At 43.7% G+C, this 15,417-nt stretch overlaps 1 protein-coding gene across 1 annotated transcript; it reads right to left on the bottom strand.

Annotated features, from left to right (window-relative positions):
- Window positions 1–325: 325 nt before the first annotated feature.
- LOC136118676 (PRAME family member 12-like) lies at window positions 326–3,202 on the bottom strand. The gene is made up of 3 exons (XM_065871957.1): window positions 2,916–3,202; window positions 1,894–2,466; window positions 326–884 (listed from the first exon to the last, which is right to left on the bottom strand). Exons 1-3 carry the CDS (start codon window positions 3,200–3,202, stop codon window positions 326–328), a joined length of 1,419 nt encoding a protein of 472 aa, XP_065728029.1.
- Between the last annotated feature and the right edge of the window lie 12,215 nt (window positions 3,203–15,417).

The following is a 15,417-nucleotide window of genomic DNA, read 5'->3' as shown; positions in this document are numbered from 1 at the left end:
ATTTCTGACCATTCGTTTACAACAATCTACCCAGGGATAACTCCAACACGTGGGTCTCAAGACTCAATCCACCTCCAGAAATTTAGGTTCATATTTCTGACTCTATAAGACACATTTCCCCAAAACGCCTATTACCTGTCAGAGTCAACTTTTCCCTCTGCAATCCTGCACCCTCCCTTAATCACCTTCTCTTCTCCCATTCACATTGAGCAGATGTCTGAAACCATGGGTCTGTTTTCCCTTTATGATTCAACTATGTCCTAGATATCAGTTTCCAAGTGCTCAGAAGAAAGCTTTTAGACGTACCCAAGTAGTTAGGGGGATTTCAGCGGTATACGATGGGCTGGGAATGAGAGAATGTGTTATCTCCACAGTGCAGACAGGGGCTGGAACTAATCCAAATGATCCTGGGACGTCCTAAGACTCTCAGAATCTCAAACAGTTCAGCCCGACACTGTGCAAGTCTCCCAGGTTGGAGGATTCGCTGAGAGCTGTAACTCTCCTGAGGGACAGGATATAGCTCTTGACTTAAACTGGGCAGCCCGGAGGTGTGTCGCAGCAGCTTCTCCATGACGGCCATGGAGATGAGGTTTCCCCGCAGGCTAAAGAACATGAGCTGGGAGCAGCGGCTCAGGGGCTGCAGGATGGTCTCGAGGTGAGAGTCCATGATCCCACATTGCTCTAAATACAGTTCCTGGAGGGTGGCTGCAACTTTCTCCAACAGAACCAGGAGGAGCTCAGGACTAGAGTAGGTCAGGGTGATGCCACTCAGATCCAGGCCCTTTAGCTGACTGATGTTCGGACACTGGGACAGATGGCTCAAGTCTGAATCCGAAAGGAGGCAGTGAGTTATCGCAAGGTTGTCCAAGGGGGTTGTCAGACACCTGGGGAGAAACAGAGCAATTAGGTCTTGGAAACTGAGGTGGAAGTTGACCTCAAGTAGGGAGACAACTGATTTGCCCAGCCCCAAGTTTAATCTGATCATCTGATAACGATCAATACCCAGAATGCCCAGTCTTATTTTAACCTGAGTCCTTTCACCTTCCTGTGTGACTGAGTCAAGTTGAAAGCTCTCTTTCCTCATCAGTCAAGCAGAGAAAAACTTACTACACTTCTTATGAGGATGAACGAAGATAATGGAGTACACTAGAACACGCTCAGGGGAGAGCCTGACACTTTGTCTCAGTAAAGAGTGGGCATCACTGAATTTTAATAGTAAGATACATACATAAAATGCTTCCTACTCAGGTTTCCTTCAGCCCACGTTTGGGCCACAGGCACGCATATCTCAGGCCAGGTAAGGCTTCTGGGTGATGTGCATAGTGGACCCACCAGGGCAAGATCTCAGGACATCAATTGAGGTTGCCAGTCTGCAGGGGCTCAGTTACATTCCTGCATCATCTGCAAACCATCTACCAGTTTTTATTCTGCTTCAGGCTCCTGCTCTATTACCAGCATCTCCAGAACCACGCATTATCCATATATTAATTACCTTATCAGGAGGAAAAAACAACCTTTTGCAAACAGGGAATTTGAGATAGGCTCATGTGGTCACAGCACTGGTGAGCACAGAGCTTCCATTTAGAAGTGCTCAGGCCTGATGGAGTTTTCCCTCTTCAATGCCCCCTTCCCTTAGTTATTTTCTTAATTCATCTAAACCAAGCTATCTCTTCCTAAAGAAGAAATCATATACCCACACCACTAGATCCTAACCCCTAGTCCATAGCTTCCTAGCAGGGTGTCCCTCTCTAGAGGCTCTATCCCAGTTTGGGTCCCTACCTTGATTTGCGCGGTTATGCGATACCACAGTTCAGGATAGAGAAGCAAAAGGGACAGTGCTTTGGATATTCTAGTGTTGTGTTCGCTGTTACCTGAACAATGGTGCACTCTCACCTGAGCATCTGGTCCAGGCAGCCTTCAAGGAAGGAGTGAGATTCCAGATGGAGATCCCGGAGGTGGTGCAGCCTGAGGAACTGAGAGGTAATTTGGACAATGTGCCGCTGTTCCTGCCCCTCAAGTGCAGACATGTGGATGTTGGAGAGAAGGAGTCTCCGCACGTTACCCATCTGGCCCAGGAGAGGAGCAAACACGGCCAGGGTGGACAGATGCCAGGTGGAGTTCACTTGCACCTCCTGGATACAGTCCAGTTGCATCCTGCTCAGGACCTTCATAATATTTTCTATGGGAAATGAAAGGATCCTCAGCTTCTTACAGCACAGGTGTATGGAAGCTTTTCTCTGCTCCACCCACCTGATGAGGTATGTGAGGAATCCATCCAAGGTCCTTTCCTTGAGATGAAGTTCTATGAATACCTCCAAGGGAGCCCTGGGCTGTTTTGTCCTTGACCTGTCCTCAGCCACTTGTGCCATCAGTGAGCTTGAACATCCATGGACCCTGTATCCAGACCACATCCTCCAGAAGTCCTGGCTGGTATTTCTTAAATCCAGCACCCGCAGTTTGCACCTCCTGTGGGAAAACAGCAGATTGGCAGCTATGGCTTAAGATCCACACATAATGAAACCACAGTCTCAGCATTTAGGCAACACTCAGACTTCCCACCCGAGCTTTTACTTCTCATCCCTGACATCACCTGCTGTCTTGCCCTCTTCTTCCCTCTCTGCCTCACATTCCTCCATCTCCTTTCCCCTCCCCTTCCATCCTTCCTGGCTTTCTACACCTATTACCCTTACGCATCCCTGGCTGAGACATGTAATTTCAGGCTCCCCTGCATCTTAGGCTCTCATACACTGCTGGAAGGCATTTCCCCAAATGAGCTCAGCAATGGCCAAGTCTCTGTGTCTCTTCATTGGCATCATCGAAGCCTCTGTTCCATCCCTTGTCCAGCCACCCTCCTGACTTCAGCTTTCTCTTCAGAGCTGCCCAAAACCTTACTAGGCTCCCTTGATCAGACTCACCTGGGATGATCTTTCTGTGCAAGCAGGATATCAAGCCCAGCCAGCACTGCTTGTAAGGTTCCCAGGTGAGGCACCTTCATCAGGCCCCCCAGAGGCAGGCGTACAAAGGGCCAGGCTTGCACCATGGCCTTCAGGGTCTCGCTGTATCTCCCATAGAAGGCCTCCATGAACACCGGGGGGAAGAGCTCTGTGGGCAGATCCTTCAGAGCCGTGATGGTCGAGGCCTCATCCCTCAGCAAGCTCATTCCCGCCAGGTCCAGGAGTCTCAGGGGGTTCTGGACGCTCATCGTGACTCTGCTCCTAAAGGAATCCTGTGGAAACTTGCAGGGAACAAGGCATCTTTCTCAGGTTAAGCATGAACACCCCTTACTCGGTCTCCCCACCCTTCAGAAGAACCAACTCAGAGCCAAAGTCACTGCTCTGGCAGTGGTGGAAGAGCCTCAGTTTCGCAGAATTCCACTCTGGGCTCAGTGGGCCCAAAAGCCACAGCTTTGCCCTTGTGGGCGCCGGAACAAGCTTCTCACAAGTACCAAGGAGGAAGAAACCCCACCACTCGTCCGTCCATTTCCATTCACTGCTTTGCTCAATTAGGTTGCACTGGGAAGTGGGTACCATGAGCCTGAAGGCTGACCCCAGTCTTTTTCGGGGGAAACCTTTCAGACCACCACTTAGGGCCCTAAAACTATGGGAATAAGAGCATCTTGTGGCCCAACACAGTCTCCAATCTCAGTTTCCACAGTTAACTGCACTGGGGAAGATGAAGCAGATATGCCTAAAATGAATGTCATTTGTGCAAACTAAATCTTTTTTTTCTTTTTTTAATCTTTTGGCCGCACCACAAGGCATAGGGATCTTAGTTCCTCAACCAGGGATTGAACCCGTACCCCCTGCATTGGGGGCGTGGAGTCTTAACCCCTGGACCACCAGGGAAGTCCCTGTGCAAACTAAGGCTTTTTAATGTAAAAAAATAAAATTCCAAACAGATGTTTTCATTAAAAAATAAAATCTGGTTGGTTAAGAGATTTTTAAATGATATAAACCAAAGTACAAATCAAGATGTTTGGGATTAAGGCAAAATTACAGTTAGAGGCAAAATCAAAGCCTTACATTTGTACATCTGAAGAGAAAGAAAAATCTCCCTGCCATCCATAGCTACATGCCATCATTCAAAACCTGCTGACCATAGATAAGATGAGAGTGTCTTTAGCGGAGGTCTGTAACTTACCAGCTCTGATGTGACAGGGTGCTCAGACCTCAGATGGGGTAGAGAACCCAGGCAGTGACTCCAGAGAAAGAAATTTCTGCATATCTTCTTTGGTGCCTGAGGCTTTTATAGGCCTTTTTAATCACATCTTCCCCCTTCGCAACTACTGCCATCCAATCAGAATGCGATGCCTGGTTGGATTCCAGACTGTCCATCAGGTTAATCCTGATTGGATCTTTGCCTATAACCAGGTGAATTGATTGAATCTGGTATTCATTCAGGAGGGAATAAATGGGGGGAGGGGATTGGAGGACTCAATCATTGATTCACTGCACAAACACTGATTGAGTTTTACTAATAGGGTCAGTTATAGCCAAGAGTGTGTGACAGGGAAGAGATTATTGGTTCCTGACATTGAAAAGATAAAACAAAACTTGAAAGCATCATTGTTGGGGAATCTTTGGCCAGATCAATGTGATCAAAATGTCCCACAATTAAAGCGACTTCAAAAACACATTGGGGTCATTCCCAAAGGAAACAACATAAACTCCCATCTGTATCAAGTTGTCACTTAGATTTTACATCAGAAACATAACAGATCATGAGCCTATTCAGGGAGCAAGGGAAATGCAATTGGAGATGTTCACGATCCCCCAGGCTAAAGTCAGGGCTCCTCTGAAAGAAGTCAGGTCAAAATCACAATAAGGAGGAAGGGTGGGGACTGAGCAGTGTGGAGTAGGCCATTCCTAAAGGCACCCTTTGAATGACCCAAACAGTGTGAAATATTTTTTTTCTCTTGGGGAAGAGGGAGACTAAATGACTTTTCTCTTGGTGGAGTTTAGCAATTAAAAAGGGAAACAGTGTTTGGGGTGTTTCCTTACAGAAAGATGGGCTCAGCACAGCAAACTGGCATGAAAAGATTAAATATGAGAATGTGAGCAGAGGGAGAGGCTGGGAGCCCTGGGAAGTCAGACATTTCCAAGACTGAGACCCCTGAGGGTGGGCACTGTGGGCTGTTCGGGAGCTTGGATACAAGGGGAGACATGAACGTGGATAAGGTGCACCAAACCCTGTCCTCATCGTGGTGGCTGCTACCAGTAAATATTTTCTTTTAGGTTCTTCCCACAGAGGACGCTCCCAGATGGCAATTAGCTCCAGCCATTTTCCTGGGGGCTTGGTAGCCAAATCATAATCCCATTGGCCCCTTTCCACGTATATTATGATAATTACTATTTCCTCAAAATTAGGAAAGTTCAGCAGAAATTCTGACCAAAGTGACATCATTAGCCACAGAAATAAAATTCTGCTCTTCTCATATTAAGCACTCTTCACAAATACCAACACCATTCCCTACAAAGTTCAGAAGCTATGTTTGGTTTTTAAGGATCTGCTCATGGGTGACACCCACCCTGGGCTTCATCACATGGAGATTGTTTTGCAGTTTCAGGATGCAAAGAAAGTGTGACCCTCCCTCCACCCCTAAGAGTTCTTCTTGACTTCCGTTCCTCCATTCACTGCGATGTCCAAGTAATTCAATTGTAAAACTGCCAAAGAAGGCTAGGAGTTTTGAAGAGTGTTCTCCACCTTGGTATCTTTCCGGAAGATTCCTTTCACCACATTCCTGCTATGGGTATAAATGCCTTGTGCATAAAATTAGGTTAAACTGGATTGTACTCAATAGGTATTTTAACTCCCAGGCCACCGAACCCTTTTCTTAATAAGCTGCAGTAGAGTGAGATTAGTAACAATGATGATCACAAACCTCTCTGTTTATTGAACACGACGTGGTGAGCAATGGTGTCAGCACTTTTCATCCACTACCTCGATTAACCTTCACAGGAAATGAAAGGTTCACTGCTCTTTTCCCATTTTTAGGCTGGTGGATTCAGGTGTGGGCTTGGGATAGAAACCTGCCCACTTCCACACTGTGAATAATTGGCAGATTCCCTCAGGTGACGGGTACAGAAGGCCCCCCGAGTTGTCAGACAACCTAAGTGGTAGGAAGGACTGACTGACGGACTTCAGGTTATGTCAGTGTAAATGGGCAAATAGCAGAGTCCAAGCCGGGGATGTCTCTATAGGATCATAGCTTCTGTGAGATCCAAGGAGCTATGAGGGGTCAAAGTGTTGGAATGTTCTAGAAAAAAGCCCAGACCTCTCCCTTCCCCCTGGGTAGAGTGTAACCTCCTCTGACCACCTCCACTCAGAGCCTGTTTGCTCAGGGGACACACTGAGCATCGAGGAGGAGGGAGCACAGGTGCCGTCCTTCCCGCCCAATTCTGGGCCCAGCAGGACTCCCAGGGTCAGGTGAGGAGCCTGGATTTAGCATTTCTACCCTGTGTTCATGACCTCATTTGCAGCCCAGGTCAGAGCAGTCCTCTGAACCCATCAGGGGTACGTCCTGTCCTGCTTTTCCAGTCACAGGATCTCAAGTGAGATTCCAAAACATTGCTCCAGGGTCTTTGTTCAGGGGTTTAGAATGTTTCTGTGCATCCAGTTCCCTTTCCAGGATGAAGCAACTCGGCAGTCCTCTCTTTCTGCAGCCCACCAACATCACCTCTTCTAGAAACTGGAGGCTGGCTACAATGCTGGGACACCCTTCCACTGGGATCAGCAGAAATCCAGGAATTCTGCTTTAATTCCTCTGAGTTATTTTGGAGTTTATGACTAACCCCAAGGCATAGAGTTCCCCTCTGGATCCATTGAGGCACCCAGGAATGCTGGGGGGAGACCCCCCCCCCCAGGTTACAGAGGAGGATCTTGACTCTTCTGGTCTTCCTAGAGATAACAGCTGATGGGAGGCCCTGGGGACCAGTCCCCTGCAGAGGCTCTCCCCTCCGTGGCTCTCTTGTTCCAGCCCTTGAGCTGACAAAGTTCTCCTCAAGCCCAGTACGTCTTTTTTCTCTCCCAACTCAGATCCCTTCTTGCCCTGAGATGTCTTGTCCTCTGTGCCTTTTTGAAAGTTCAGGTCTCTGTGTTGGCCTTCCTTGCCCCCTCTAGTTCTCAACAGGCTCTGGTTCCACTCTAGATCCACTAATATCTTGCTATAAACAAGGAGCTGTTGATCTTTCTTCCTCATCAATAAAGGTTTGATGAGAACATTGCCCTGGGTCCAGGCAATTAATCCCGAGGGACAGGTTTGTAGAGCCATGGTGGGTGGGGAGGATGTCTGGGACCCTCTCCAGGAGGGATTGGACCATAGGGACTGAAGGAAGGAAGAGGGAGAGGGCAGAGAATTTCCAGAGGACCTGCTGTAGGGCCCAGAATGAGGGAGGGAAAAGAGAAATGGCAGCTGAGCAGGAGACCATGTCCTCAGCACTCACAGGGCTGTGTCCCTTCAAGACTGGGGACTTGTGTCTGAGGCCATTGGGAGCACTGAGGGCCAGCGCTTGGGACTGGGAGTTCCCAAGAGACTGGATTTGCTTGGCCTGACCTGCCTTAGGCTCCAGTGGCTACCCCTACCCCCAGCCCAAAGTCACAGGGTCTGTCCAATGGGCAGTCTGGAGAGAGCGGGTAAATAGCAACCATTCTTGATGCAAAGACGACAAGCAAGTTAGGTGGGAAGTGGAGGGTCCCCGTCTTTGGTATTTAGGCCAAGGAAAGGGATGCTCTTTGGAAATTTTGCCATTTAGCGTCGTCACGCAACACAGCGTCCATACTTTGAGAATTGTGCTTTTCAGGAGGAAATGAGAAAGGAGGTCTGACACTGTCTTTGTCATCCAAGCGACACCAGATTGTCTACTTTGACCCATAGAAAGGTCATGGGAAATAAAAGTCAAACCAGGATCCATTGCTTGCCCAGCACAAATGAAGGAGGAGCGCAGGGACGACCTGCAATGGCCTCAGGGGCACTGGCCTCCCGTGTGTGGGAAAACTCCTCTAATGACCGGGTTGAGGACAGCAGGAACCCATCGAGGTGGGGACCCTGTGGGCACTTTCACTAGGAAGTATCTAGCACACATGACACCCCCTAATACCCAATACTGCCTCCTCACTGCTTTCTACTTGATCCATTTAAATGTACTTATTTATTCTTCATATAACTGAAAATGTTTACCTTTCTCCCCATTCCCCCTGGCCGAGTGCCTGGCAACCACCATCCTATTCTGTTTCTGTGAAATTGTTCTTTTCTTTTTTGATTCTACACATAAAGATTCCATATAATAGTTGTCTTTTGACAGGATTTCCTTCTTTTTTTTTTTATTTATTTTATTTTATTTATTTATTTATTTATTTTTTAAACATCTTTATTGGGGTATAATTGCTTTACAATGGTGTGTTAGTTTCTGCTTTATAACAAAGTGAATCAGCTATACATATACATATGTTCCCATATGTCTTCCCTCTTGCGTCTCCCTCCCTCCCACTAGGATTTCCTTCTTTTTATGGCTGCATAATATACCATTATGTACATATACCGCCTTTTCTTTATCCATTCATCCATCAAAGGACATTTAGGTGTTTCCACGTTGTGGTTATTGTGAATAATGCTGCAATAAACATGGGTGTTCAGTTTTCTCTTCAAAAATCTAAGACACACACAGTGACTATAGTTAATAGAACATTGTATACCTGAAATTGCTGAGAGTAGACCTTAAGCATTCTCACTCCACACACAAAAAGAATTAACTATTAGGTGATGGGTGTCTTAATTATCCTGATCTTGGTAACCTTTTCACAGTGTATGTGTGTAATATCTCACATCATCATCATTGCACAATTTAAATATCCACGATTATATTTGTCAATCAGAAAAATGTATTTACTTAGTATCTAGAGTGTGCCAGCTGCTACTCTGGATGTCGGGGAAGCATCCAATGAATGTGACCCACTCTTATGTTAGGTCACATGTAGAGACCTTACATTCTATTGAGGTAGGCAAAAAACACATAAGCTGAAAACATAAATTTAATACAAGCAGAACTGTACCTAGACCACAGTAGCGCAGGAGGGTGAAGGGATTAAAAACGCCACCCCCCAAATGTGCCACATTGTTATGCATATTTTTGGAGCTATAGGCAATCAAGACACAGCCAATTGAAACAAAGAAAACCTTTTCCCTCTCTCTGCACTACCTAAAAGAATTTAGAAAGGGGGCCTGGCCAGAGAGAGAGAGTTATTACCAAGAGATAACTTTAACTGAATGAGGTACCTGTATGGCTGGACAAACATCTAATCACCAAACACCTGCTCTTCTGTGAATCACCCTCCTCCCCTTTGAAGCCTGGGGCCCCTCTCGCATTCTGTGTCATGAGATCACACGTAAGCCTCCATTGCTCAGCTTCTCCTGGGGTCTCACTGTGCTTGTGGGACTCCTGAACCTTCCCAATTAAACTTCTTTTTCTCTTGTGTTAATCTGTCTTATGTCAACTTGATTATCAGATCAGTTGAAGAAAGTAGAAGGTTAGAGGAATTATTCTTCCCCAACGATAATAAAAATGAATGTGCAAACTGAAACTACAACACAATCTTAATAATCAGAAGAAAAAATTATGGTTATCCCCTGACCTTTAAAACAGTTAAGAACTCTTGGGCTTCCCTGGTGGCGCAGTGGTTGAGAGTCCGCCTGCCGATGCAGGGGACACGGGTTCGTGCCCCGGTCCGGGAGGATCCCACATGCCGCGGTGCGGCTGGGCCCGTGAGCCATGGCCGCTGAGCCTGCACGTCCGGAGCCTGTGCTCCGCAACAGGAGAGGCCACAACAGTGAGAGGCCCGCGTACCGCAAAAAAAAACAAAAAAAAATTAAGAACTCTTTTGCTGTGATTATAAATATACAGATAAATAAAAACTAGTCAACTACCATTGACTTAGCACACTGTAATTTAAGATGTTGAGAATTAAAGTGTTTTATTTCCTTGTGAGAAACTTATCAGAAGTAGTGTGAGCAGTGGCTGCCTCCTTCTCATAACTGATGACAGGACATCCGCATCTTTTCTATGCTTTGTAAATTGTCATCCTCCTTACTAAGTTGGTATCAGCCTCCCACATTTGATCCTTTGGACTTCCAATGTCATGAAATTCCCCCAGAGTTCTGTGAGTGTGAACTTTCTGACCAGTGTCACCTCGTCTGGAGCTTCTTCATTCTTTTCTTCACACACTTTCCTCTTTCCTGCATCTCTGGGAGATACGGGCTGTGAGCCTGAGAGGAACAGAGACCATGGAGAGAGGGGATCCCTTGACTGGTTCAAGGTCACACATGGGAAAATGGAGGGAGAAGGGTCTGGATTTACCTGCATTTTATCCACATGAAGCACCTCACCAGTGCAGGTTGGCTCCATTTGAAGGAGAAAGGTCCTGGATCAGCAAGTCCCTGGAACAGCAGATGGGAAACATTCCTAACAGTATTAATATGGTGTACCTGATCAAAGCTGGTTTCTGTTTCCCGGCGGAAACTCATAAGACCGTGGGGATCAAGGACCAGATTGACCAGGGAGCTGGGAGGAGTTTGTTCTCCTTGGGCTGGGAACCCAGGGGATCGGGGTAAGGTTTGAGGCCACACCCACTGGACTCTGGATCTCGGGAAGGGAGAGGATGAGCCGCTGAGACCAGGACCCACACCAGGGCCTGCAGTGCAGGTGAGCCCTTTCCCTCTATCAGGTGCAGAGTCAGAGAACAGCTGGCTCTGGGTTCCTCACATATTCCTGTGTCCCTCCTCTAGAGAAGTCTCACCTGCAGGACAGCTGCACCTGTCCCTGTGCAGGAGAGGACCCCAGCACCCACCTGGGTGCAAAGTCCATAAGGGGACCAGAGGCATTTGGCAGTGGGTGGGGGAGTGTGGGAGAGGTTGTCTCCCTGGCTCTTCTCCCTGCCTTGAGTTCACGGCAGGTTTCCTTCCCTCCAAGTCCTCCTGGGATACTTGCACCTGGAAGTCAGGCAAGGGTCAGCCAAGGTCCAGTGTGGAGGAGAACTCTACTCAATATTCTTTCATAACCTATATGGGAAAAGAATCTGAAGAAGAATGGATGTATGTATATGTGTAGCTGAATCACTTTGCCGTACACCTGAAACTAGCACAACATTGTAAATCAACCATACTCCAATATAAAATAAAAATTAAATTCCCGAAAAAGATGAACTACTGACATAGTAGTAAATTATGTCCCAATAAAGAGTTTATATTTTTTAAATAAGACACTTCACATTACTTTAAAAATTTTTTTATTTATAGTTTTGGAAAACATAACAACTTTTGGTAAAAATGTGTCATTTATGTCACAGGTTGGTACTGTTATGCATAATTGAATTGATAAATGAGTTTTAAATATTTTCCCATTGTAACTAGATGACAAATATTGACAAATATAACCCAGATACTCAAAAGCTCTTTAGGATCATCGATATATTTTTAAAATATAAAGGCATCTTGAGACTGAAAATTTGAGAACAGTGGCTCTAGGAAGAGAATTTACCAATAATGAAAGCAGTGGTTTTTCCCTACTGGTGAGAAAAGTGAAGTTTCTTTCCCCCTTGTACTGTTATTTAATCCTGCACACACCATCCAAACATGCGAGTTATGGTCTGTGTGGTGAGGGTGAGCACAGGGTGGTACAGCCACACTCTGTCTACTGCTTCTCCGCTGGCTATCATAGTTCACACAGCTAAGTCAGTCAGACATGCAAATATTTGTGGGGGTTTTTTCTTTTTCACTGTAAAAGCCCTGTCTCCTTATTTTTTTTCATTTTTCTTTTGGCATATTTTCCTAGAAGAATTTTTCCAGTTTTATTGAGGTATAATTGACCTATAACATTGTATTCCTTTTCCAGTGTACAACATAACGATGTGACATGTATACATTGTGAAATGATCACCACAAGAAGTTTAGGTATCATACATCACATCACATAAATATGTTTTTTTCTCATGATGAGAATTTTAAAGATCTACTCTCTTAGCAACTTTCATACACGACACACAATGTTTTTAACTTTTGTCACTGTGCTACGACAGACACATTCCATCCCCTTGACTTATTTATTTTGTGACTGGAAGTTTGCACCTTTTAACCACTTTATGTCTTTCCCCATAGGTCTTTCTTTACTTATTTCACTTAGCACAATGCCGTCACGGTCCATCCATGTTACCGAAAGTGGCAGGACTTCTTTCTTTTTTATGGATTTATGGCTGAATAATATTCATATATATATATAAATATATACATTCATATTTTCTCCATCATCCATTGATGGACCCTTAGATTGTTTACATGTCTTGCTACTGTAAACAATGCTTCAGTGAAACTGTGGCTGCAGATTTTTTTTGAGATACTGATTTCATTTCACTCATATATACACCCAGAAGTGGAATAGCTGGATTATACGGTAGTTGTATATTTAATTTTTTGAGGAACCTCCGTACTGTTTTCCACAGTGGCTGCATCAACTTACATTCCCAGCAACAGTTTCAAGGGCTCTCTTTTCTCCACGTCCTCATCAACACTTGTTATCTCTTGTCTTTATAACAGCCATACTAAATATTCCGAGGTGATATCTCCTTGTGGAGTTTTTTCTCTTTTTTTAAATTTTTATTGGAGTATAGTTGATTTACAATGTTGTGTTAGTTTCAGGTGTACAGCAAAGTGATTCAGTTATACATATACATATACATATGTCCATTCTTTTTCAGATTCTTTTCCCATATAGGTCATTACAGAGTATTGAGTAGAGTTCCCTGTGTTATACAGTAGGCTCTTATTAGTTATCTTTTTTATATATAGTAGTGTGTATATGTCAATCCCAAACTTCTAATTTATCCCTCCCTATCCCTTTCCTCCTTGGCAACCATAAGTTTGTTTTCTACATCTATAACTCTATTTCTGTTTTTAAAATAAGTTCATTTGTACCATTTTTTTTAGATTCCACATATAAGTGATATCATATGATATTGGTCTTTCTCTATGTGACTTCCTTCACTCAGTATGACAATCTCTAGGTCTATCCATGTTGCTGCAAATGGCATTATTTCATTCTTTTTTTTGGCTGAGTAATATTCCATTGTATATATGTACCACATCTTCTTTATCCATTCCTTTATCAATGGACATTTAGGTTGCCTCCAGGTCCTGGCTATTGTAAATAGTGTTGCAATGAACACTGGGGTACATGTATCTTTTCAAATTATGGTTTTCTGCAGATATATGCCCAGGAGTGGGCTTGCTGGATCATATGGTAGCTCTATTTTGAGTTTTTAAGAAACTTTTATGCTGTTCTCCATAGTGGCTATGCCAATTTACATTCCCACCAACAGTGTAAGAGGGCTCCCTTTTTTCCACATCCTCTCCAGCATTTATCGTTTGTAGATTTTTTTTGATGATGGCCATTCTGACTGGTGTGAGGTGATACCTCATTGTAGTTTTGATTTGCATTTCTCCAATAATTAGCGATGCTGAACATCTCTTCATGTGCTTTTTGGCCATCTGTATGTCTTCTTTGGAGAAATGTCTATTTAGGTCTTCTGCGCATTTTTTGATTCAGTGATTTGTTTTTTTGATATTGAGCTGCATGAGCTCTTTGTATATTTTGGAGATTAATCCCTTATTGGTTTCTTCATTTGCAAATATTTTCTCCTATTCTGTGGGTCGTCTTTTCATTTTGTTTATGGTTTCCTTTGCCGTGCAAAAGCTTTTAAGTTTAATTAGGTCTCATTTCTTTATTTTTGCTCTTATTTTCATTACTTCATGAGGTGCATCAAAAAGATCTTGCTGTTATTTATGTCAGAGGGCATTCTACCTGTTTTCCTCTAAGAGCTTTATAGTATCCAGCCTTACATTTAGTTCTTTAATCCATTCTGAATTTATTTTTGTGTATGGTATTAGGGAATGTTCTAATTTCATTCTTTTACATGGAGCTGTCCAGTTTTCCCAGCACCACTTACTGAAGAGACTGTCTTCTCTCCATTGTGTTGATATACTCTTGCCTCCTTTGTCATAGGTTAGGTGACCATTGGCACATGGGTTTATCTCAGAACTTTCTATCTTGTTCCATGGTTCTATATTTCTGATTTTGTGCCAGTACCATACTGTCTTGATTACTGTACCTTTGTGTATAGTCTGAAGTCAGGGAGCCTGATTCCTCCAACTCCGTTTTTCTTTCTCAGGGCTGCTTTGGTGATTTGGGGTCTTTTGAGTTTCTATACAAATTGTAAGATATTTTGTTCTAAATCTGTGAAAAATGCCATTGGTAATTTGATAGGGATTGCATTAAATCTGTAGGTTCCTTTGGGTAGTATAGTCGTTTTCACAATATGGATTCTTCCAATCCAAGAACATGGTATATCTCTCTATCTGCTTGATTTCTTTCATCAGTATCTTATAGTTTTCTGAGTACAGGTCTTTTGCCTCCTTAGGTAGATTTATTCCTAGGTATTTTATTATTTTTGTTGTGATGGTAAATGGGATTGTTTCCTTAATTTCTCTTTGTGATATTTTGTTGTTAGTGTATAGGAATGCAACAGATCTCTGTGCCTTAATTTTGTATCCTGCAACCTTACCAAATTCATTGATTAGTTCTAGTAGTTTTCTGGTGGCATCTTTAGGATTCTCTATGTATAGTATCATGTCATCTGCAAACAGTGACAGTTTTACTTCTTCTTTTCCAATTTGTATTCCTTTTATTTCCTTTTCTTCTCTGATTGCCGTGGCTAGAACTTCCAAAACTATGTTGAATAATAGTGGTGAGAGTGGACATCCTTGTCTTGTTCCTGATCTTAGAGGAAATGCTTTCAGTTTTTCAGCATTGAGAATGATGTTTGCTGTGGATTTCTCGCATATGGCCTTTATTATGTTGAGGTAGTTTCCCTCTATGCCCATTTTCTGGAGAGTTTTTACCATAAATCGGTGTTGAATTTTGTCAAAAACTTTTTCTGCATCTATTGAGATGATCGTATGGTTTTAATTCTTTAATTTGTTAATATCACATTGATTGATTTGCATATATTGAAGAATCCTTGCATCCTTGGGATAAATCCTACTTGATCATGGTGTATGATCCTTTTAATGTGTTGTTGGATTCTGTTTGCTAGGATTCTATTTTGTTGAGGATTTCTGTGTTTATGTTCAACAGTGATGTTCATCTGTAATTTTCTTCTTTTCGTGATATCACCGGTTATGGTATCAGGATGACGGTGCACTGTAGAATGAACTTGGGAGTGTTTCTTCCTCTGCAATTTTGTGGAATAGTTTCAGAAGGATAAGTGTTAACTCTTCTCTAAATGTTTGATAGAACTCGCCTGTGAAGCCATATGGTCCTGGACTTTTATTTGTTGGAAGCTTTTTATTATTATTATTTGTATGCTCTTATTTAT

The sequence above is a fragment of the Phocoena phocoena genome, chromosome 1 (assembly GCF_963924675.1).
Source record: "Phocoena phocoena chromosome 1, mPhoPho1.1, whole genome shotgun sequence".
NCBI lineage: Eukaryota > Metazoa > Chordata > Mammalia > Artiodactyla > Phocoenidae > Phocoena > Phocoena phocoena.
Note: the sequence above shows the minus strand (reverse complement) of the source record. Positions and strands in the feature narration are given on the sequence as shown.